This window comes from Botrytis sinoallii, assembly GCF_014898435.1.
Source record: "Botrytis sinoallii strain Bc 23 chromosome Unknown BSIN_016, whole genome shotgun sequence".
NCBI lineage: Eukaryota > Fungi > Ascomycota > Leotiomycetes > Helotiales > Sclerotiniaceae > Botrytis > Botrytis sinoallii.
Window position 1 is genome coordinate 151,301 of NW_024066043.1, and position 21,290 is coordinate 172,590.

At 42.6% G+C, this 21,290-nt stretch overlaps 7 protein-coding genes across 7 annotated transcripts; 3 read left to right on the forward strand and 4 right to left on the reverse strand.

The window, feature by feature from the left end:
- Positions 1-431: 431 nt before the first annotated feature.
- On the forward strand, positions 432-878 carry EAF02_008408 (uncharacterized protein; the record flags this gene model as incomplete). Its single annotated transcript, XM_038904456.1, has 1 exon — positions 432-878. One exon carries the CDS (start codon positions 432-434, stop codon positions 876-878), a length of 447 nt encoding a protein of 148 aa, XP_038755513.1.
- Positions 879-1,325: 447 nt separating this feature from the next.
- On the reverse strand, positions 1,326-2,650 carry EAF02_008409 (uncharacterized protein; the record flags this gene model as incomplete). Its single annotated transcript, XM_038904457.1, has 4 exons — positions 1,326-1,526; positions 1,579-2,277; positions 2,331-2,480; positions 2,552-2,650. 4 exons carry the CDS (start codon positions 2,648-2,650, stop codon positions 1,326-1,328), a joined length of 1,149 nt encoding a protein of 382 aa, XP_038755514.1.
- A 467-nt stretch (positions 2,651-3,117) lies between these two features.
- EAF02_008410 (uncharacterized protein) lies at positions 3,118-4,258 on the reverse strand. Its single transcript, XM_038904458.1, has 4 exons — positions 4,023-4,258; positions 3,851-3,970; positions 3,604-3,798; positions 3,118-3,555 (listed from the first exon to the last, which is right to left on the reverse strand). Exons 1-4 carry the CDS (start codon positions 4,198-4,200, stop codon positions 3,473-3,475), a joined length of 576 nt encoding a protein of 191 aa, XP_038755515.1. The 5' UTR covers positions 4,201-4,258; the 3' UTR covers positions 3,118-3,472.
- A 598-nt stretch (positions 4,259-4,856) lies between these two features.
- On the forward strand, positions 4,857-9,029 carry EAF02_008411 (uncharacterized protein; the record flags this gene model as incomplete). Its single annotated transcript, XM_038904459.1, has 5 exons — positions 4,857-4,887; positions 4,978-5,729; positions 5,825-6,553; positions 6,613-7,162; positions 7,210-9,029. 5 exons carry the CDS (start codon positions 4,857-4,859, stop codon positions 9,027-9,029), a joined length of 3,882 nt encoding a protein of 1,293 aa, XP_038755516.1.
- A 3,960-nt stretch (positions 9,030-12,989) lies between these two features.
- Positions 12,990-14,266, reverse strand: EAF02_008412 (uncharacterized protein; the record flags this gene model as incomplete). Its single annotated transcript, XM_038904460.1, has 2 exons — positions 12,990-14,141; positions 14,210-14,266. The coding sequence occupies 2 exons, from the start codon at positions 14,264-14,266 to the stop codon at positions 12,990-12,992; spliced, it is 1,209 nt and encodes a 402-aa protein (XP_038755517.1).
- A 4,110-nt stretch (positions 14,267-18,376) lies between these two features.
- Positions 18,377-19,272, reverse strand: EAF02_008413 (uncharacterized protein; the record flags this gene model as incomplete). Its single annotated transcript, XM_038904461.1, has 3 exons — positions 18,377-18,533; positions 18,603-19,111; positions 19,219-19,272. 3 exons carry the CDS (start codon positions 19,270-19,272, stop codon positions 18,377-18,379), a joined length of 720 nt encoding a protein of 239 aa, XP_038755518.1.
- A 1,147-nt stretch (positions 19,273-20,419) lies between these two features.
- On the forward strand, positions 20,420-21,091 carry EAF02_008414 (uncharacterized protein; the record flags this gene model as incomplete). The annotated part of the gene is made up of 1 exon (XM_038904462.1): positions 20,420-21,091. The coding sequence occupies one exon, from the start codon at positions 20,420-20,422 to the stop codon at positions 21,089-21,091; it is 672 nt and encodes a 223-aa protein (XP_038755519.1).
- Positions 21,092-21,290: the final 199 nt, after the last annotated feature.

Genomic DNA, 21,290 nt, shown 5'->3' on the forward strand with positions numbered 1-21,290 from the left:
ACTTACAAGAGAAAAGACAAATTCAAATCGATCGATGTATTGATAAATCCCAGGTACCTAGGTATGTACAATGAAGATTTTGAATGGCTTCAGAAGTAAACAAGTGAATTGTTGAGAGATAACTCCAAGAAGCTTTTTTGCGCTTGTGGTGGGGTGATGGATTTTAGGCCCCTCCAGTGCAAAGCCGTCTCGCCGTATTTGTGAAACCGCCGCGATAAGAGCGAACCTGCCTTGCTCTTCTTAGCTAGCACAAGGACTAATCGGACCTCTTCACATCCAATCAATAACACATACACACACGTCGGGATACACTTGAAGCTTTGAAGCTTTGAAGATACTGGAGAATCTTCGACTCGGGTCCAGACATTTTTAACTTTCCTCAACGATTCGATCGATAGCTTGTCAGCTCTACGTTCGTGGATTTAGTAAAGATGACGACTACTCCATCTCAAGCCACACCATCTCAAATCCCACCGACGATGATTCTCCCTGAGGGCCTCACCGCAGATTATATCGACACAATCCCCGTTCTTTGCGAAACAATTTCTCGTCTTCAAAACTTCTCTCCAAGCAATCCGTCCGCAGCTTCCCCGCCGGCCGCGACTCCTTCATTCAATGCAAACAGCACGGGGCCATTGAACATCAAAGATATTTATGCTGCGACCGATGGCATCAAACATAAATTACAAAAGGCAAGAGTGGGTGTAAAGAGCATGCCAGATATGCATAGGACTATTGAAGACCAGGAGGAGGAGATAAGAGAGTGCGAGGAGAAGATTGCACAGCAGAAAGAGGTGTTGAATCTGTTGATGAAAATAGGATTGAATATGAAGAAAGAGCGAGAAGAGAGAGGATCAGGAGATAAAATGGAAACTTGAAGGCATGGATAGCATGAAAGAGGAAAAGAGACAAAACATACGCGAACGTTACCCTTATGTCGAGGAACATGTATCATGAAGAATGAGGCATAAAGAGCCCAATCGGGTGCTCAGCTCAATGGATCATAGAACACCTTGTGAGGTACGCTAGATTAAGCCCCTTCAAGATTGAAGAGGTTATTTTGGAGCATTATCGTGGGCCGAGGACTTTGAATGGCGCTTCATTCGTCCAAGAGTCTTGCAATGAGTTGAGGCTCGTGTAGAGCAAAATGCACATCTCGTTATTGAGGTGCAATGCTATCATGGATTACATACAATATCAAAAATATAAAATCAAAAAAGAAACTTGTTATTGCTCAGCTATCCCATTACCTGAATTTTCATTGCATCTCCATCACTGGCCAATCTGCATCAAAAGACTACGTACTTCGAGGTAATTAATGGTAATTATCGTCCAGTGAGCCCAATCTTCTTCAGGATATCATCAAGTCCAACTCCGGGTCCTCCGGGTACGACATCTGTCCAAATTTCCTCTCTCAATCTCTCCTCTTCTGGTAAGATGCTCCAGTTCGGACTATGCTCTGCTTTAAGCCATTTGAAGTCGTCAACCTGATCCCATTGATTCTTGACCGTTTCATCTGTAACGTTCTACATATATTGTCAGTGTGCTGTAATGAGTAAACCCTATGACCAAACTTACCTGAGAATTCGGGATAGGTGAGAACCTCACATTGCTACAGTCTTCAATGATGGGCCGGCTAGCACAATGCAGGTATATGTCAACATTTTTGCAATCATGCATTCTGACTTGTCTTGACGTGACGACGATTATACTATCCTCGATGCCGGTAATATGTGCTGCCCCCGCAACATGCCCAGCTATGACCAAAGAATGCTTGATGTTCTTCAAGGAAAGCCCAGCAAAAGGAGCACCATTAGCCGTTGGGACTGACATGTCAACAATGCACCCATTGAGTTTTGTTATGGCACCAGATGAAGTTGCACGGGATGCTGAGGAGGGTAGGATGATGTGAAGACCAGTGTGACCTGTAATGTTGATGGTGCTTGCTTCTGAGAAACTAGGCTTTCGAATTGGACCCGAGGCAGTGGCCATTTCGGCATTGTAATTTTTTGAGAATGAAGGCAAATCTCCAACAGTATCTCTAGCACTTTCCTCGCCGGGTGGTGTCATCAAATTAGCTGGCGTCGTGGCCAGTGATGATTCAGTAGACGACAATATAGAAGCCTTCAAAGTAGCACTAAGACTTTCCTGAGCTAGCTGAGCGGCATCATTGATAGAAACAGCGGAACTGTTCTTGCTTGAAGTAAACCGGAATCTAGTTCTTGGTGCAACCTTGGCTTTCACTTCTTGAAGGTTCTCCGAGAGACCTTTGATTGCCTGGTCATCATTAGTACAGGATATGCATCATCACGCTTCCAGAAAATGCTTGCCTGCGAATAAGTTCTCTGGTCATATGCTGGAAGGTATTCCGTAGCATCGGCAACTTCGTTAGATAGCCTTGTAATACTGGCAAGGCAGTGGTCTGTAGCATCTTGCCTTTCTCCTCCAACTAAAGAGAGATTCCCAAGCTGGCTAATACGCTGTTGAAGGTCTGTCAAAATGTTAGTATTTTCAATTCAATTAGTCGAGTGGTAATCGACTTCCCTGTCACCTCTTCTTGAAAGTGTCGATAGAATCGTTCTTTCACATCCTGAGACGATTCTGTTGGTTGATTGAACGGAGCACGAACAGCGGGCATTGTCTTCTCCATTGTATTAAAAGCTTTATTGTACAGAGGAAACTACTGTAATGCTATATGACAGGTCTTCTCGCCGCAAGCAAACAAGATTTGTTATTTCTAATGTTTTGATTTGCCACCGTAATTGGGTCAACTGATTTCACCAGTTGTTTGAAGGGGTGGAGGCAGATGACTTGATGTTTCTAGCACACCACTTATGGTACCGAAGCCGTAGAACCTTACAGTGATCTCAAAATTTGTAGTGAAGGTATATGAGAGGTTGCGAATCGTGCTTTATTTTTTTGGTAAAGATAGAAGGTCTGCAAATTTGTAGGAAATACTGAGTCTATAAGTATGCTTTGCTTCTCAAAAGGTCGATCAATGAGGGGATGGTTGAGGGCCACAGCATATTATTGCGGGGTTAAATCAACAGTTAATATTTGCCGGCAGTAGTTCAATAATTCATCACACACGTGATTACAGATCAGAAGGTAACCTAGAGCTTATGATGGTCAAGTTTCAAATTGTGGCTAATTTAAGAATTATAATGAATTTTTGTGCACTCGGGTGTTGATAAAGCTTCTCGTCGTCGATGAATTTTTTTATCTGTGCCGATTGTGCTGCCTCCTGCAAAAAGTGAACCCTCGAAACTGCTCGCTCATGCATTGGGGTGTTGTGAATCCCCTCTCAGTAGTTATGATGTTGAGCTGGACAGTATCATGAAGTCGCCATCAGCCCGTAAGCCTGGAAGGCAGGTCTTCAAGTTTCAAAGAGCTGTAACTCTAAAGTGATTTGCAAGCCCTAAACCTATGTACATCGTTGTTTGAGGCCTCCGAATTATGAATACAAGGCCCTTTAGGATCTAGCTGGTACTTCAATACCATATCTCTCCTTGATTCTCTCCCTTCTTCTCTCATCATAACCTGGTCCGTATATGCCTTCAAGTGATTAGTTGGATGCCCTTCCAGATGAGTAGAAAAACATACCTCTTCCCTCTCCCAATTCCGCTACAGTCTGTTCAACAGGTATCCTTCGATTCTTCCTCAAGAATTCCTTGCGCTCAAATTCATCGACATTTGGATCTCTCTTATATCCCGTTATGGCACCGCCGGTATAATCGAATGCACTAAGCACAACCGCCGCTAATGTACCAAATCCAAGAACCGCAGGAGTTGTTCCGACTATTGATGAATTAGCATTAATTTACCGCTGAAAAATTATTTCAGAGCCCACATCTTAATCCCAGAACTGATCCGGCCAAGAATCCTCCAATTGCGGTGTTGTAAGTATCGTTCTTCTCTCGCAAATTGGCAGATGCGTATTTTGTGAATTCATATGTTCCTCCCATCGCAGCTGAAGAAAGTCAACATGATGATGATCAGGGGATTCGATTTAATGGGCTTACTGAATACGAAAGCTGTGCCTCCTGTCCTGGTGAAGACACCCATCATGCCGATATTCTTCTTGTGCAAACTATTTTGAATCGCGGAAGCAAAAGCACCAGCCGTTCCTGTAATCAGTGCGCCGTTGATGCCTGCTTTGAGGGCATCTTGGGGGTGGTATGCTTCACTATTCGGTGCCATGTTGAGACAATACGGAACGTCAATGATGGAACTTAAAAATCTAAGAAGTTGCTATGGCGTCGGTATGAGGTTGATAGATTCGGGGAATTTGGACGGAACATGCCGCCATAAACGCTGCTTGTGCTTACTAGCCGCCATCCAATTATTTCCGTCATCGCCATCATCTAAGCTCTCAAGCAACAAAAATGCAAGGCGGCAGATAATCCCATCAACCTTCACCCGTGCCTGTTTAGATGAGAAATACTTACAAATAAATACATATTGAGCCAACACAGTTGATGAGAAATTGTACAAATATTTCTGTTTTCCTTTAAAATCATAAAACTTGTCGATGCTCGCGTTCCTATTCTTTTGTTGCTTGTGTTCCTCCTAGCCAAATTTGGAGAATCAATCACTCACCATTACACAATCAAACAACCAAACTTACATTTAGTACCTGGATTGGCACAAAGTTTCTACTCATCTTCAATTGTTTCTCTCAAGAAATCGTTTCGCATGCAAGTCAATATATTGATCCTTCCAGCCTCAATATCAATTCACCTTTTACAACCTTTCGAGAGGCGGGGTAGCTAAGCAAGTCCAGAATATTTCAGCTGGCCATAAATCACAAAGTATCGGCAGGCAGAGTGGGCGATAGATAATTATTGAGAGGTGCTATGTTTGACTACGAGAAGAAACCAGGACCAGGCAAGTTCTGTGACTTATTTTCTTTCGAGCTTGAGATAGTTCAAAGCTCTCGAATATACTAGAACTGAGCTAATGATTCTGCCAATGTAGGGAAAACGGCCCCTAGGTTAGTGGAAGATCTACTTGACTATGATTTAAGAAAAAGCGCAAAGTCCGGCAAGCACACTCTCATAGAACCAGCGCCAATATACAACGAATCCAATATTGACCCAAGGCTTCATGCCTCCAATTGTCGCCATCTGCTTTTTAGAAAGGATTCTCAAACAGATGCTCTACGCCCACATGATGAAGCAGATCCCACAACGATCCGCAAGATAGCCGCGTACTGTTCCCTTTGCCGATATCATTTTCGGATAACTGTAGATTTCCGAGGCTGGAAAGATGGACAAACTCCTTGTAGTCCTAAGGACCTCGAAAATCCACTCCATCACTTTCGGGTAGTTGAGACCAGATCGTCGCAGAACTCAAAAAAGATCTTTGAATTCGCGGCGCATGAATTTGCTTGCACTGCGGCTACCTGTCCAGTCAAAGTTGTTATCAAAATAACACCACCTAGGCTCTCCGCTGCCATGATAGCTCCCTTAATAAATGTCCAAGATACTCTGAGTCGTGGGCAGAGAATAATTGAAAAAGAACCCCTAAGATTCACAGGACACAGGCCCATATACCCGTTTCAGGTTCTTAGTAACCTTTGTCAGTATTTAAGAGACGCAGGAGGTGCGGATAGAAAGGCTATTGCAGCCAGAAATAAAAGGTTCAGATTAGCATTCGGAGACGATTGCGACGCTCTACTAGGTTATCTAGGATTCAAATCCGAGCTGAGGGCATCATCTAATTCTCAGGTATGTATCTCACCGACATAATACAAATTATGGTTCAGGATTCAGCTTGCCAAATCCCCTCTACAATTCATTCGCATCACTAACTTTCGTTTTAGGAGGAATATGAAGGGTTTTGGACTTTGCCTGTCGTCAATGACGGGAATCGCGAATTCATAGACGATGTCAGGTTTGAGCTCAACCAGCTCATGCTTGATCGACCAGATATGGAGCTTAAGGAGCTCAAGTCTTCAAGTGAAAAAGCATTTTCTCCCCCCTATGCTCTGGATGATATCAGACGATTACTTTCTTGCGATGACTATCCAAAGCGAGATGCTGTCCAAGTCGTAGATTCGTTGGAGCACCCTTATTATGCCAGTTTAGGCGCAATCGAGCTATTTACAGATGATTTGTTAGCCTGGAGCTATGATCGTCAATGTCAATGCGATCCGGTGAATAAGCCATACTATTTGGACTGCTTGCGGGAGCTCGGCAACGGACGCCGCAGTTCCGATCTACAAACGAAGGCTACGATGATCATGTCTACCGGAGAAGTCAGCCTAAAAGACATCGAAAAAGCTTACTCGTTCTTCGCGCTGCAGAGAAATATCACCAGATCTGAGGGCGATGACTTTTTTATCGGTGTTTACAAGTCTCGTATCGAATCTGGACCGCGCCAAAAAGATGAGGCACGCGAATGTCTGCGCGTGATAGCAAAGGATAGGCAGAGCATTGCTATTGAAGCCGTAGCGAATGATAGCACAATGACATTTGAAGAAGCTCTCGAGTTCCTAAGCGTGACTTCAGATACTGCATCTGATAGCATTGAAGCTGCTGCCGTTGCTATGGTATGTGTATAGTCATGAATTAACGATCATTTAAAGATTCCCAACTAACTCCGATGTAGTCTTTTGAGGGCGATAAGGATAAAGTCGCAAAAGCTTTAAGAGCGATTGCTAATAACCGGGGAGACGACTACACCTTGCAGCGTGCGGCTACGTCCATGGAGTCTGGAATTGAAGATTCAAACCTTGACGTTGGTGAAGCTTATAATCGGCTTCAAATCACCGATAGGGGGGCCCCAGATGATACTGTGCTGGCTTATTACGAAAGTCTCAGATCTGGTGCTCCTACTGGTTCATCTGACAGTTACAAGGAAGCATTCCGGGTAATAGCTCATGATCGTCAGAGCAGTTACTTATTGAGGAAACTTGATGATCCAAACGCCGACATTCAAGCAGAAAAGTCAACCGTTAATCAGCCAATTGGTCTAGATAATATTGGCAATACATGCTATCTAAACAGTCTTCTGCAGTATTACTATACAGTAAAAGCCGTTCGAGAGGTAGCCATGAACTTTGAACAGATTCGCATGCCTCTGAATGAAGAGGATATCAAGAAGAAGCGTGTTGGAGGACGTGCTGTCAGTAAGGCGGAAATTATCAAAGCCCAGAAATGTGAGTGTCAAATTCCTTGGACAAATAGCTTGGCTAATTATATTTAGTTGTGACGGAATTACACGACCTGTTCGAAAATTTGAAGACTGCCTCAACAAGATCCATCAAGCCTACTAGAGAGTTGGCCGAATTGACTATATTCAGCTCAGCAGCCGAAGCAAATTTCCGTCGAGTTTCTATTAGTAGTCCAAGTGCTCCATCAAATATTGCTTCCATGATGAACCCTATTTTGGGGCCGGAAGGTCCTCCGACAACTACTTTTCCTCCTCCAACTTCAGCCGACGAGGATATTGAGATGGTTGACCGACCTGAAGATAAAGACTCAAATCAGCGTGATGATAGTAGTGAAGGCACATTGGTAGAGGCACCAGACATGGATGGTTTACCTCCGTATTCTGATGTTGTAGGTAGACCGAGTCCCGCAGCAGACAAGGCCTGGGACAAATCAGAGGATGCCGATAGTACCTTCGATGATGCTGTCATGGTCAATGGCGATTCAGTAGTTCAAACTCCGGATGTCATAACAGCCGCGCCAGACAAGCCACCTCCGATTCCTCCGAGAAACAAAGCTGGCCTTTCTATAGAGACAAATGACCAGAAAGAAGTCATTACTGACGACGATCTATGGAAATTTGGATCTCAGCAAGATGTTACCGAGGTTATCGGAAACGTGATGTTTCGTTTACAGTGTGCTATAAAGCCGACAAGCATCGATCCTGTGTCTGGTGAGCAAATCGATAAAATCAGAGACACTTTTTATGGTGCAAATGCCTCTTATCTTCGAAAGTCGGAAAGGTTAGAGAAGAAAGTTGAACCATGGGCTAATCTCATTATTTTTCCGGATGAAAACAAATCTCGAGACATTTATGAAGCATTGGATGTGGTCTTCGACGAACAACAGGTACATATCGATGGTACTATTCAACCGCAATACGCATCTATCACCAAACTACCCCCAATCTTACAAGTACAAATCCAACGTACACGTTATGACAATATCAAGCATACTGCTTATAAAAATCGAAACGCGGTAATATTTCCAGAAACGATATATCTTGATAGATACATGGATTCCGAAGATCCTGACTCTACTTTGATGCGTCGTCGTCAAGAAGCATGGAAATGGAAGGCACGTATTAATACTTTGGAAGAGCGGCAAAGAGTCCTCGGCCAGGACAAAGGAACAGAAGAAATATCTGTTTGTGATGCACTATCTGCAGCACAGAACTTTACTAGAGGGCTGCAGGAGATGGACGACATCGAAGTTGACGCAAACTTGGTCACATTGCTTGAAGAACGCCAAGCTGAATTGAACCAGGAAATTGAAAGAAACAACGAAGAAATCCAACTTCTCAAGCAAAGAAGAAATGAACAATTCACGAATATGACCAAGTACGAATATAAGCTTCAAACTGTATTTATTCATCGTGGTGAAGCTGGTGGTGGTCATTATTGGATCTACATCTACGATTTCGAGAATGATATTTGGAGAGAGTATAATGACGAATATGTGACGGAGGTGCGTGATCGTCGAAGAATCTTCGAACATGAAGCTGCTGGTGCAAGTGGCACTCCTTATTATCTCGGCTACGTACGAAGTTCGGATGTGATAGATTTGGTGGGGGCAGTGCATAGAGAATTGACAGAAGTCGAAGTACCTACTTCTGCACCTGCAAAGTCCTGGGCAAATGGTTTAGAGGATGGCATTGAGGTGCATCATAATGAGGACGTGGAAATGGGGGAATTAAACAACGCAGGGTTCATGAATCCGAAACATATGCATAAGATTATGCCGAAACAAGACGTAGAGAACAAGACGGGTGCCGCTTCGCAGCTATCCTATGATAGTCACGGAAATGCTTGGTAAATTTTTCAGAAATGTGGGCAGGGGATTGAATGGGCAGATGGATGGTTGAATTGGGACTATGAGATAATGTCAGATAGCCTGGGAAGGGGAGCATGCATGGAAAATAGCAGAGGCAAATTTTTGATATTGGAAAATTTGCCTTTGGGTAGGTATGATATGATATGATATGATTGATGAATGGATTAGGATGGGATGGAATAGCATGATATCCAATGCTTGCGTATGTATGCAGCTTGCTCGTTTATCCTTGATTTTTATGCATTGCATGCATATAGATGCATCATGATGCTATCTATGTATGCTCTTTTTGATACATGTTCTGTTTGTATGAGCACGGCGCAACGAGCATTGCTTGATGTTATAGAGACAATAAGAATATGAATACAAAAAAAATCGAATTGCAACATAGTTTTGAAATGAGACTGAAGGGCGAAAATGAAGAACTAATGTAATCTTACATGTAAGCGAAACGAACGAATGGATGTAGATGAACGGGATGGAGTGAGTGGCTCTAGTCTGTAGTCAGGGCTTAGAATTTCCCAAGTATCTTCTTTAATCTTTTCTCTCATTTCTTTATTCTTTCCATCTTTATCATCTTCCTCATGTCGTATTTTGATACTTTACTCAGGAGAAGAGACATTTTGTAGTTTTTGGTATGTAAATCATGAAGATGTATACCTGAGTGCTTTGTTCACAATCATGTCATTTCATACAACTATTTATGATATCAAGATATACATATATATAAGGAGCAAGGTTATTTGTATTACGTGAACGGAAGTAGAAATCACGTTTACAATATGGGTAGCTGGGTGTAGTGACGACTCTTCTTTTTCTCTCCATACCATAAGCCCTCTTCACTTCTTCCGCCTTTATTCTCCTCGCCGATCATCACATCGTTTCGGTTATTCTGTTTGATGACTCGCTGAATTATCTTTCACGTTTTCCCTCTCGTAATTGAAAGATGAGTGTTTTCCTTTTCAATTTTAGGAACCCTTTTTGAGTTTGGAGAACTCTGCTCTTCTCACTTGGAGAAAGAGATGTTTGAATAATTGAATATGGGTGGGAAGATGAAGATGTATACTATTTGACATGAAGGAATCGCTTAAATCCCTCCCCTTTACTCCTACCTCTCTCTTCTCTCTTCTCTTCTCTCTAGATATATTTCAATTCTATTTCCATATCCATATTTATATCCATATCTACATTACACTTTCAGGCTTCACATCCGCGCTTATTCAAAGATACTGTATATAGAAAAATCTTATATTTTCTCTAGATACGTATAATATGATACAATATTATATGATACGATGTATATACACAACACACAACACACGGCATACAAGTTCATACATAAGGATCTCCAAATCACTCTCTTCTCCCACCTGAGTCACCTCGATCCTTCTTTTTGTCTTCTTCTTCTTCTTCTTTTTTGATATGATATGATATGATATGATATACAAAAATATTCCTTTCTGAATGTAATTATCTTCTTAATGTTATTGTGTACATGTGATATGCTATAGTGTTGTAGTATATCATTTACCTTTTATTTCTCTTTCTATTCTTATGTTCTTACTCTACTGTTTTTTTTTTCGTATTTTGTCTCACTCTCTCCTCCTACTCTCTCCTTTATCATCCATAATCCACCCTCTAACTTCACTTTAAAAGGAACTCTTCTCCATTCTCCCATCTCTCTGACACATATATCACACATCCATAAATCGAATTTCTTCTTTCTCCTCTCCTCTCCTCCCCTCTCCCCTCCCCTCTCCTATCTATAGAAATGCAACCAGACTACCTACTCCCCACACCCAACATCTCACACTCATCATCCTACCACCTCAGCATCCCACCATTCCATCCCATCCCATCCCACACCAAATATCAAATACCAACCCATCAACCAATCCTCCCAACCAATCAAAAACATCCAACTGCGTACATCAATCTACTCATATACCCATACAAGAAGATTCAATAAACAACCATTTCAGAAAACTGCTCTAAACAACAGCCTGCTCCACGCAAGTGGCAACAAATACCTAGATACTTCTACTAACTACTAATATAGACAATCACCACTCCGAACACACTCCCGGTGACTACTTAACACCACTAGGTACCTACTTCAACTAAACACAGCTAGATATTATAAATAATAACTACCTACTCCACAACAATTACACCAGATAACTATTCCAGACAACAATGAGATACCCTATCATTTACTCGTACAATCCACGATCCAGTCATCCCATCAAATTTCCAATTTCCACATAGCTATTCGACTCCAAATATAATTTCTCAAATACTAGGTATTCGAAACATCATTGACTACTCCCAACAACAACTACTCGCATCCTTAATCCGATACTCAACGACATAACGACCGCAGACAACAACTGTTTTCGATAACGACTTAACGATACAACGATATAACGATACAACGATTCTAAACAGGCAATTACTGGGGGATAATCACTTAACCATAATCACTCTAGATAACTATTCCAGACCACATCTACGCACACCAACTCCTCACAACTACTCCAATCAACTACTCCAATCAACTACTCCAATCAACTACTCCAATCAACTACTCCAATCAACTACTCCAATCAACTACTCCAAAAAAAACTATCAAGACCATGCAGTCCCCTACCTTCCTCCCTCCCTCCCTCCCTCCCTCCCTCCCTCCCTACCTCCCTACCTCCCTCCCTCCCTCCCTCCCTACCACCCTACCTATTATAACAAAATACATTATACATTATACATTATACATTATACATTATACATTATACATTATACATTATACATTATACATTATACATTATACATTATACATTATACAAGATCCAAGATCCAAGATCCAAGATCCAAGATATAAATTCCAACTTCAAACTTCCAAATCCAAACTTCCAAATTCAAACTTCCAAATCCAAGCTTCCAAATCCAAACTTCCAAATCCAAGCTTCCAAATCCAAAATTCAAGATCCAAGTTACATCACACAAGATACAAAACATCAATCAAACTTACAAAACATAACATACTTCCAAATATCGATATAGATTCAATTTCATACATGTGAGAATTGTATATATTTATTGTTACGTATATATAGGTGCATATACATATGTATATTATCATACACATATACACATATACACATACAGCAAATAATAAATACAACAAATAACATATACAATCAATATAATATATAGAGTAAATATACACACGCACATTATAAAATAAACTCTCCAGGACTATTCATACAAGTACAGCTCGAAAATAAAATCAACCCCAAAATCAAATTCAAATTCAAGACCTGAAAACCATTCACTAGCCAAAAGAATCAATCATCCTGATATAAAATATAATAATTTAATAGTACAATATTAAAATATAGTGAAAAAAAAGGTGTATACACGTGTACTATAAAAATAAAAATAAAGATATAGATAATAATAATAAAAATAGAAATAAAATATAAACTCGAAGAAACTCACGAATCAATGTCATGATCATCGTCATATCCACATTCATGAACCCGACCAACCGATCAATTCGATTACCCCCCCTTCTTCCCCTCTCCCCTCCCCTCCCCCGACCCAGTCTATACCGACTGACCAATAAGTAATAAGGAAATTATCCCCAACTCCGTGTATCATGGGTATATATGTATATGATAATTTTGAACACCTCGCTCCTGTGGTGAACAAACCCCTTTAATCCGTGTATTCCCATTTTTTCGCCATAATCGTGTACATTCCCCATGATAATAATAACAATATAAACACCCAAACCAAGCAACCAAGCAAGCAATACCGTCATGCCATGCCGTGCCGTGCTATGGCTCCCCTCCCAAATTCAAATATCGACAAAAACACCTTCCATTCATTAATAATTACATCATCTCACATACACCCCCAATCCTCTCAAGTCGATATACAAATTTAACGTCCGCCGCCGTTGAAATCGATCAAGTCGGCGAAAAACTTTTCATCCGTGCTCGGTTGCGCAAACTGATTATACGAGTGATTTTCAACTGCGTTGGTTTGCGCTGCTTGACTTGGAAGGAAATGAGACGCATAAGACATGTCGAGCGTTGGTCTTTCCTGATTCCACTGCGTGGGAAATTGATTCGTCTGCTGAGTAGGCATCTGACTTGCCTGAGGAAGCGCTTGATTTTTGGCATACCAATCCAGGGGGCTCTGATGTACTTGATTCATGTGAGTTTGGGGCTCTGGGCTTCGAAGTCCAGAATTATGATGCATTGGATCCATCTGGGTTTGTGGTCCTCCGTTTTGAATCATCGATTCGTGTTCAAAGGGTGTACCAGGTGTTATGTTTCCGGGAGTGCTGGAACTTCGGCCCATAAATTGAGATCCGGGATTGCGATTGTAGCCGGGCATGTCGTACAATGTTGAATCTTGTCCAAAGCTTGTGTGTCGCCTTCTGGGTTGTCGTTCCATCTGTGGAGCAGCCATATTTGACTCATTATTTAACATTGGTGACGATGCCATCATTGGACCCTCTAATGGCGATGATAAACTTTGGTCTTGTGGTGGCGTTGGCATAGTTGGGCCATAACTAGTTTTTCGACTTAATGTTCCTGGGGGTGTTGGTATGTCTTGAGGCATTCTCCCGGGTTGATTGGCATTTTGTGATGCTAATTGATGGTTGACTTGTACGAATAATGACAACTCCATTGCCATTTGAGGCTCAACCTGCTCGACCTGCTCCGTGGGACGAAGGCCTTGGGCACCTTCAATCAAAGCTAGAATGTTGTTTGCGATTGCCGGATTGTCGCGTAAATGTTGCATGAGCTCAGTTTGGGTGATGGGAACCGGGACTGGATTATACATGGGATTCCAATGACGTCTCTGAAAAACTCGCATTGGGCTTTCTTCCTCCTCACCCAAATTTCCAGACATGACAATGTCCTCTGAAAGTTTGAGTCCGCGACCGGTTCTCTCTCGGTGTAGATTTGAAGCCTCTCTAGCGGACTTCATTCGACCCTTGACATCTGGACGGTCATTTCTATTGGCGGCAGCAATAAATGCACGCTCTTTGTGAGACATCTTTTCCAAATTGGTCTTGGGGGTCTTGGGAGCATGTTAGTTAATGTTACAATTTCGCCAAAGGATGAGAGGACGAGGATGAGTGTGCATACTTTGTTGGAATAGGACTTCTCGACCTTTCCGGGCTTCATCTTCTTATCTTTAGTCATCTTGGCTAATTGTGATAGGGCGTCTATGTTGTTCTATAGAATACAGAAATCTGAGATTTGGTGCTTCCTCGTGTCGAATTGGGTGGGAGTAATCGAGATGGTGAATGAGATAATGGTACGGAACCAGTGATATGTATAGAGGAGGAATTGATTGAGTCGGTTCGTCTTTCCTTTTAGAAAATGTTCGATTTTAAGGTTGACTTGACTAAGATTCCCAGATCGATTGTGAAGTCGATTATCAGGTCGATTTCGAGGACGATTGCGGATACCGGGATGAGGGGGTCGTAGATCGGTAAGCGAACCTTGTTGAAAGCGTGGGAGGAATAAGCTCGATAAAGATGATGGATGGAGTGTGATATTCCAGATGACAATCGATAAAAAGAAAGGAATTGATTGTTCTTCTGATTTTGAAATAAAATGAAAAGAAGAGATGAGCGATGGTGTGATGTAGTTTTTATTTTTTCAAGCGAATATGGGTTGTACACCAATCTTTTGTAGTTCGTAGAAGAGAAGTACCGGTAGAGTAGCTCGAGTAGGTGGATAGAATAAAGTAGAGTAGCGTCGAGAGAGGTTAGACGATCGATCTAGAGTTGAAGTGGGTGTAGTGGGGTGAAGACGTGAATGAAGTGGATTGAAGCCGTGTAGATAGTAAGAATTATCATATACAGTAAGAGTAACGAATGTTACTCTATTTTTGAATAATATAATGAAATAAATAAAAAGTAAAAAGGGTTAATTCGCGTGGAATTGTGTGAAGGAATGTACAATGGTGGTAGGTAAGGCAGGGAGGTATGGGTATGGGTGTGAGTGTGGATAACGATACGGATATGGATACGGATCTGAATAAGAATAAGAATAAGAATATGGGGAAAGGTTTGGAATGAGCAAGTTGAGAAAGAATTAGAAATGATTCCAAGCTCCGATGTACATCTGAGGGGGAAAGGTTGATTAAATACTGGGTAATGAAGGATGGTAAGGTTGAGGGTTAGTAGAAGTATGTAGAAGGAGGGTAAGAGGAGGTGAGAGAGGTGAGAGAGGTGGGAGGAGGTAAGAGGAGGTGAGAGTAGTCAGGAGGGAGTAAGAATAGAGAGAAAGTAGGGAAAAAGTAGGCAAAGAGGAGGGAAAAGTAGGTCAGAGTAGGTCAGAATAGGTCAGAGTAGGTCAGAGTAAAGGAAGAGCAAGGAAGAGCAAGGAAGAGCAAGGAAGAGTCAAGGAAGAGTCAAGGAAGAATCGATCAAAAAGCAGGTGAAGAATAGAGAAACACAAGGGAAAACAAGGGAAAAAACAAGGGAAAAGTAGGTAAGCAAAAGAAGTCTTCCAAATCCATTCAGATGGGACTTTAAACTTTTCGATAATCAAGTCTACCGTATTCTTTCAGAATTCGATGCAGTCGATCTAAACCCAACGAGGCCTTAACCTTCGGCATCATAGGCCATGGATCAATGATATCCGGTTTCTTTGCGTCCTAGCCAGATGTACTGGTGAATCATCACGGTGCGATTTAAGCCTGTGATGGTCAAGATCTGCTGGGACTAGCAGGACTAGCAGGACTAGCAGGACTAGGGAGGCATCGGGGTATCGAGCATCTGGTCGAGTCTCTTTCGGCGCTCGAGGGAAGAGACACAAAGGTTATCAGGTTTCATTTGCATTTGCATTTGCATTTGCACTTTGCTCTTTGCTCTTTGCTCTTTGCTGTTGGCCTGACTGGGTTGAGTGTGTATGGACCAGAGGGTTAATTGATCAAATCCTTATTTAGATACCTATGCAGACATCTCCCTCCATGTCGATTTACGATCTAGTGTCTACCCACGTAAGCTGCGTAGAACAAATGGAAGGAAGAAAAGAGCGATGGAGAAAAGATTTCGATGATCGGGAACAATTACCTACTGATAATTACCTGCTTACAATTACCTACTTACCTAGATATTACGGTATTACGGCATAATAGTATTACGGTATTACGGCATGACTTGCGCAAATTTGTGGTAAATAAAACATCATAATTAAAATCCCCCTCGTGAATTATCGCATGTAAGTTGTAACATGGCATATGTCATCTCAAAAATTCGAATACGAATAAGAGAAAAGTGAGCAGAAAAAGCATCCAAATATTAATCATCACCTATGCATTTATCGTACAGAGAGAGAGAGAAAAGGTGAGTAATAGTAAGAAGACACGCAGATCTCGGTCCCTCTCAATCCTCCCCAAGAGATCGAAGAGAGGGGTCCCTCCCACCCTCTCATTGGTCCATCTCCCCATTCCCTTCTTCTCTCCAGATTGCCGAGTTCCCCATACGGCTGGCCCTCGAAATACCACGGCAGCATATTCTCCATCCCGACCCTTCCCTCTCTTCTCATTGGCCCAATCCTCAACGCCCAAAACTTCAGATCGGTGCCAGGGTTCCAGACCTCGACTATCATATCGGTACTCGGTCTCGTCACCATCACAATATGACGACAGGGCTACCGAATATGAAGTATCGACCCAGCGACTTCTATCGTACGTACGTACCTACTTCTGCTTCTGTTATCGGGGAGGCGGATAACCGTTTTCTTGGTAAGCCCTGTTAAGCACCCATCCAAATCCAGTCCAAAAATGAATGTCACTTTGTGATGGATTGTAAAACCCCCGGCCCATGTAACTTTTAATCGGGCTGAGCTTGCTCCATTCCCTTTCCTTTCCTTTCCTTTCCTTTCCTTTCACCTTCACACCCACAATCGTGAATCACATGATTCGTATTCGTGTTTGATCTTTCCCCACGTGTCTTTCTTTTGGACGTCTTTTTCCTCTTTCAAGTTCCCACCTCTCCCTCCCATGTTCTTGTCTCAACAAGAGCGCTCCCAAATCTTCCTGCCATCTCCCGCATCGTGGCTGTACCAAACTTACGACTCCATTCCGCCTAGGTTCTACCTCGATCCGTATTAGTGGTCTGATATGGAGAGTTCATGATCAATCAACACACACAACCGGACATATTCAAACCCCGCGACGGGGTTCCCAAAACAAAGTACCTACCTAGGTAGCTACTAGGGAGGTAGGAGGTAGGTACCTAGGTATCAACTTTATTATTGCTCCGAGGAACGTACGATGGAAGCCATGAAATATCACACATGCCAGCATCGAAATTTCTCATTTTTCTCAATTCGCGATCTTCATGCCCCTGGGTTGCACATAACTTGATCTGAGAAATGCATACAGACTACGAATAGCTACCTACCTACCTAGTTGCATTCCCCACGTTCGATGTCGCAAACACTTGCACATTATTGTTTGATCGGGCTTACTCATTCATCGATTACATACACACCCACACCCACCCACACACACGCACATACATAGCATCCACAGGTACCATCTTTATTACTTTGTACGGAATAAACCATGAAATTAAGCTTAATCAATCGCATCGCTTTCATTAACCGACTGTCTCAGCTCGGGTCGTCTCTCTAAAAGACGTCAACGTTGACGTAGCAACTCAAGCCTCATTGTCAAGACTCAATAGTATCTTTGTTAGATCGCGCCTCTTTCCCCTTTTCACTACCCATACCGTCTGTGAACCTTACCGGATTACTGGGTCAATCATTGAAACCATTAACTAGTTAGCTTGGCTTATTAATGCACTTCTCTTCCAAATACTATGATTATCCACCCTAGCATTCATCGTGTGTCTCTTCGTCTTGTCTCTCTCTCTCTCTCTCCCTCCCTTCTCTCTCTCTCTTCGAAATGAACATGATCATGATCATATCCAATTACACTCCCTTGTAACGAACAACTGCTATCTGTGCATTTGGCCAAAATAGATCTGAGTTTTGGTATTCAAATCAATACATCCCTCCAAAGCTAAGTTTAAAAACTTCAGAACACACCCTGACGCCTACTGCCTATCCATGCATGGGTCACCTCCAATTTCCCCCAATAACTTTCCACACGCTTTTAAAATAGCTCTAGCTGTGATTCAGAAGAGGCATTGGTCCATATCAAAGCTTCTCACACCATCAGAAACATCTCGCTTTCCCGTCTCCTTATCCGCTAACCCGCCAAACCAATTATTTACTACCTAGGTACTCAAATGTCCTGCCCCGTTACAGAAAGTCGATTTCATAATCCTATCATGATTCAAAAGCCGTCTTCGGGGCATCGGTTAACGGAACGTATCTCACCCCATATAACTTTTCCCTCGATACCTTCCCCTCTTCATCTTTATCCACGACCCAGATATGTTGACCGCCGAATCCTCTCCGAGAATCTTCAACTGGTATGAACATTCTACAGTGCGATTAGTTTAATTATACAAAGATCTACAAAGGAGAATCAACATCGACATGTCGAACTTACCGACCAGGACTTCTCAACTGCTCAATCAATGCCTCATGGATTTCCGTCGACGCGGCTCCAACATGTATGGCGTCCCACCCCTCCTCCCCATCCGGATCTTTCCATCCCTCTCTCCCATCCCCAACCACAAATTCTACATTCTTCTCCGCTAGCCATTTTCTTCCTCTCTCACTTTTCATCACATTGGTCTCGCCCATATCCCGCAAGGCTCTTATATGTTCCAATCCCACCACTTTCCACTTTTCCCCTCCAGCTTCAGCCCCTGCTCGGTTTCGACGTGAGGAATGTGAATATGATGAGGGAAGTACAAGTTCGGCCATAACGGCCGTTAGGTATCCACTTCCACTTCCTACGTCCAAAACTCTCTTTCCCTCTCCAAGATATGGGAGTAAATATTCGAGAGCAGAGGCGTGCATGTGGGGAGCGGATATGGTGGCCTCATGACCAATGGATTGTGGAGAGTCTTCGTAGGCCAGGTACGCAGAGGGTGTGTAGTGCGCGCGATCTACCTTGACAGATTGGATTAGCTTTCATCCCCAAGGCCCTTTGAAAAAGTTCAAAGGGAAATCGGAGGAGTCGAAGACAATGTAAGCAGGGGAATCAAAAACAAACATACAGAAATCATAGCCTCTCTAATCTTCTCACTATGGATCAAACCCGAATTCCACATATTATTTATCAACTCTGTATTCGTACGACCCGAACATGTCCACGCCATCTTGTTATTGGATGTTATTCCTCGTCTCGCTTGCGTACCATGTGTGTGCACAAAGCGCTGAAGATATGGGCGGAGGTGCAAAGGTGACAGTGTGAAGTTTGTTGGAAGTTCTAGAGAAAGCGCTGTGTTTGGAGGGGGTTCCTTCACGAATATAATGACCAGGAAGAGGATTACTAGTTGTTGGATGTTGAGCCAGGATATCTGCATGCGCTGGTATAATTTCTTCTCTTGAAATTTACTAGTAGCTAGGAAGTTTCGATCCTATATTTGAGGAGGACCACCAACTCGGTTCAAAATGAGATGATGAGGGGTAGCTCGTTTGATTCCTACTCCTTTTCCGAGCGGCTTCGCTTTGTTTACTAATGAGTAAACACAAAATAAAACTAATGTTCAGACGCTTATCTATTCACCGATCCCGAGCGAAGCGTTTTAGAGAGCAGTATGTGGAGTTTGAGTTGATGTTAATATAATATCGAGTTGAAAGGAACCATCAAGTGAGGTAAAGCTTGAGCTTTGATAAAAAGTGAAGTGCGGGGTTGGAGATGGTCGGGTGACGTAGCATTGTTAGGGGTGGCGAATAGGGAAAGTTGATAATAGGATGGAGATGGAAATGGAATGAAAGAACTTTGGAAGTTCTAAAATTATGTGAGAATGAGAATATAAAGATGAGGCAAGAGCCTGGAACTAAAATAAGGCTTAATTTCTCCAAAAGAAAACAATTGTGTGTATTGGGGTGATAGATCAAGAATTGACTGCCTCTACAAGGTCATGTCAGACGAAAGCGCGGCGACGATAGAATGGTATATATGACAGCGCTACAAAGCTGATCGAACGGAATAAACGAGAGCTTTTCTTTTCCAATACCACCTTTACACTTGCTTCCCATTCGAAATCTGATTCTCAATAAGAATCAAATTAAAGTCTAGTCAAGGGAAGACCTTCTCGGGCATGAATGGCCACCACGGGAGAGAAGTTCTTTGTCTTCTTCAGGATCATTTGATTATAAGCTTAAAACTGTGCTGAAATTTCTACACCCTCTTTGTTATATCTCCATTTTCTACCTCCATTTATTCCGCCACACACCATCCTCAAACCCAGCATGCCTCAAAAACCATCCAGCTTCCCCCAATTCTGGGGTTTCTGGGACCTCCCCATAGAAATCCGTCTCAAAATATGGTCTCATCTCATTCCACCCCCTCGAATCGTCCAACTAGCCACCCGACCAAACCGAGACAACGCCCCCCTCGTCTCCCTCACCAAACCACCCATTCTCTTCTCCATCAACCACGAAACGCGCACTCTCGCCCTCTCAACCTACAGCTTCCTTCCCATCCCGCACATGCGCATTCCCGTCTCCAGAACCAAAGATACCGTCTACATAACCGTGGCGCAGATCCGCTCTCATCGTGAATCTCAGGATGACAATCACATTGCCGCTGTTCCATCTCTTGTTTCCTATTTTCCCATCACCTCTTTGGGTTTCACGGCGGTGTGTTGGGGTAGGATGTGCGAATTGCATAATCTTATTTCGATTCTAGCAGGTATGCCCCATTTGCGAGAGGTATTGAAGGTTATTGAGTATGGAAGGGACTTTAAGGGCGAGTTGGGGCTTCTGGATATACCAGAATGGAGGCAGGACTGGAGAATGATGGCGAGCCAGATAGAGGTGGACATTAGAGATCAGAGGAATAAGTTGATTATCGCAGGAAGCAAGATGGGAGACGTGAAGATGAGATATGTGTATTTGACAAAAGGGGATGAGATGACTTGAGTGAACTTTCGAAGTCTTTTGATCTTCGAATCATTCAATGTCAAGTTTACTTCTTGAGAGGTATACATCAGATCCACGAAATACTTAATAGTAACGAGACACAACGTTCACTTGAGATTTCTACCGTGCTTGGAAAGACAAGAGATGAAATGAGATGGGTCTTGTAAATTAGTTTGCACTTATATCAGACGCGTAGTAC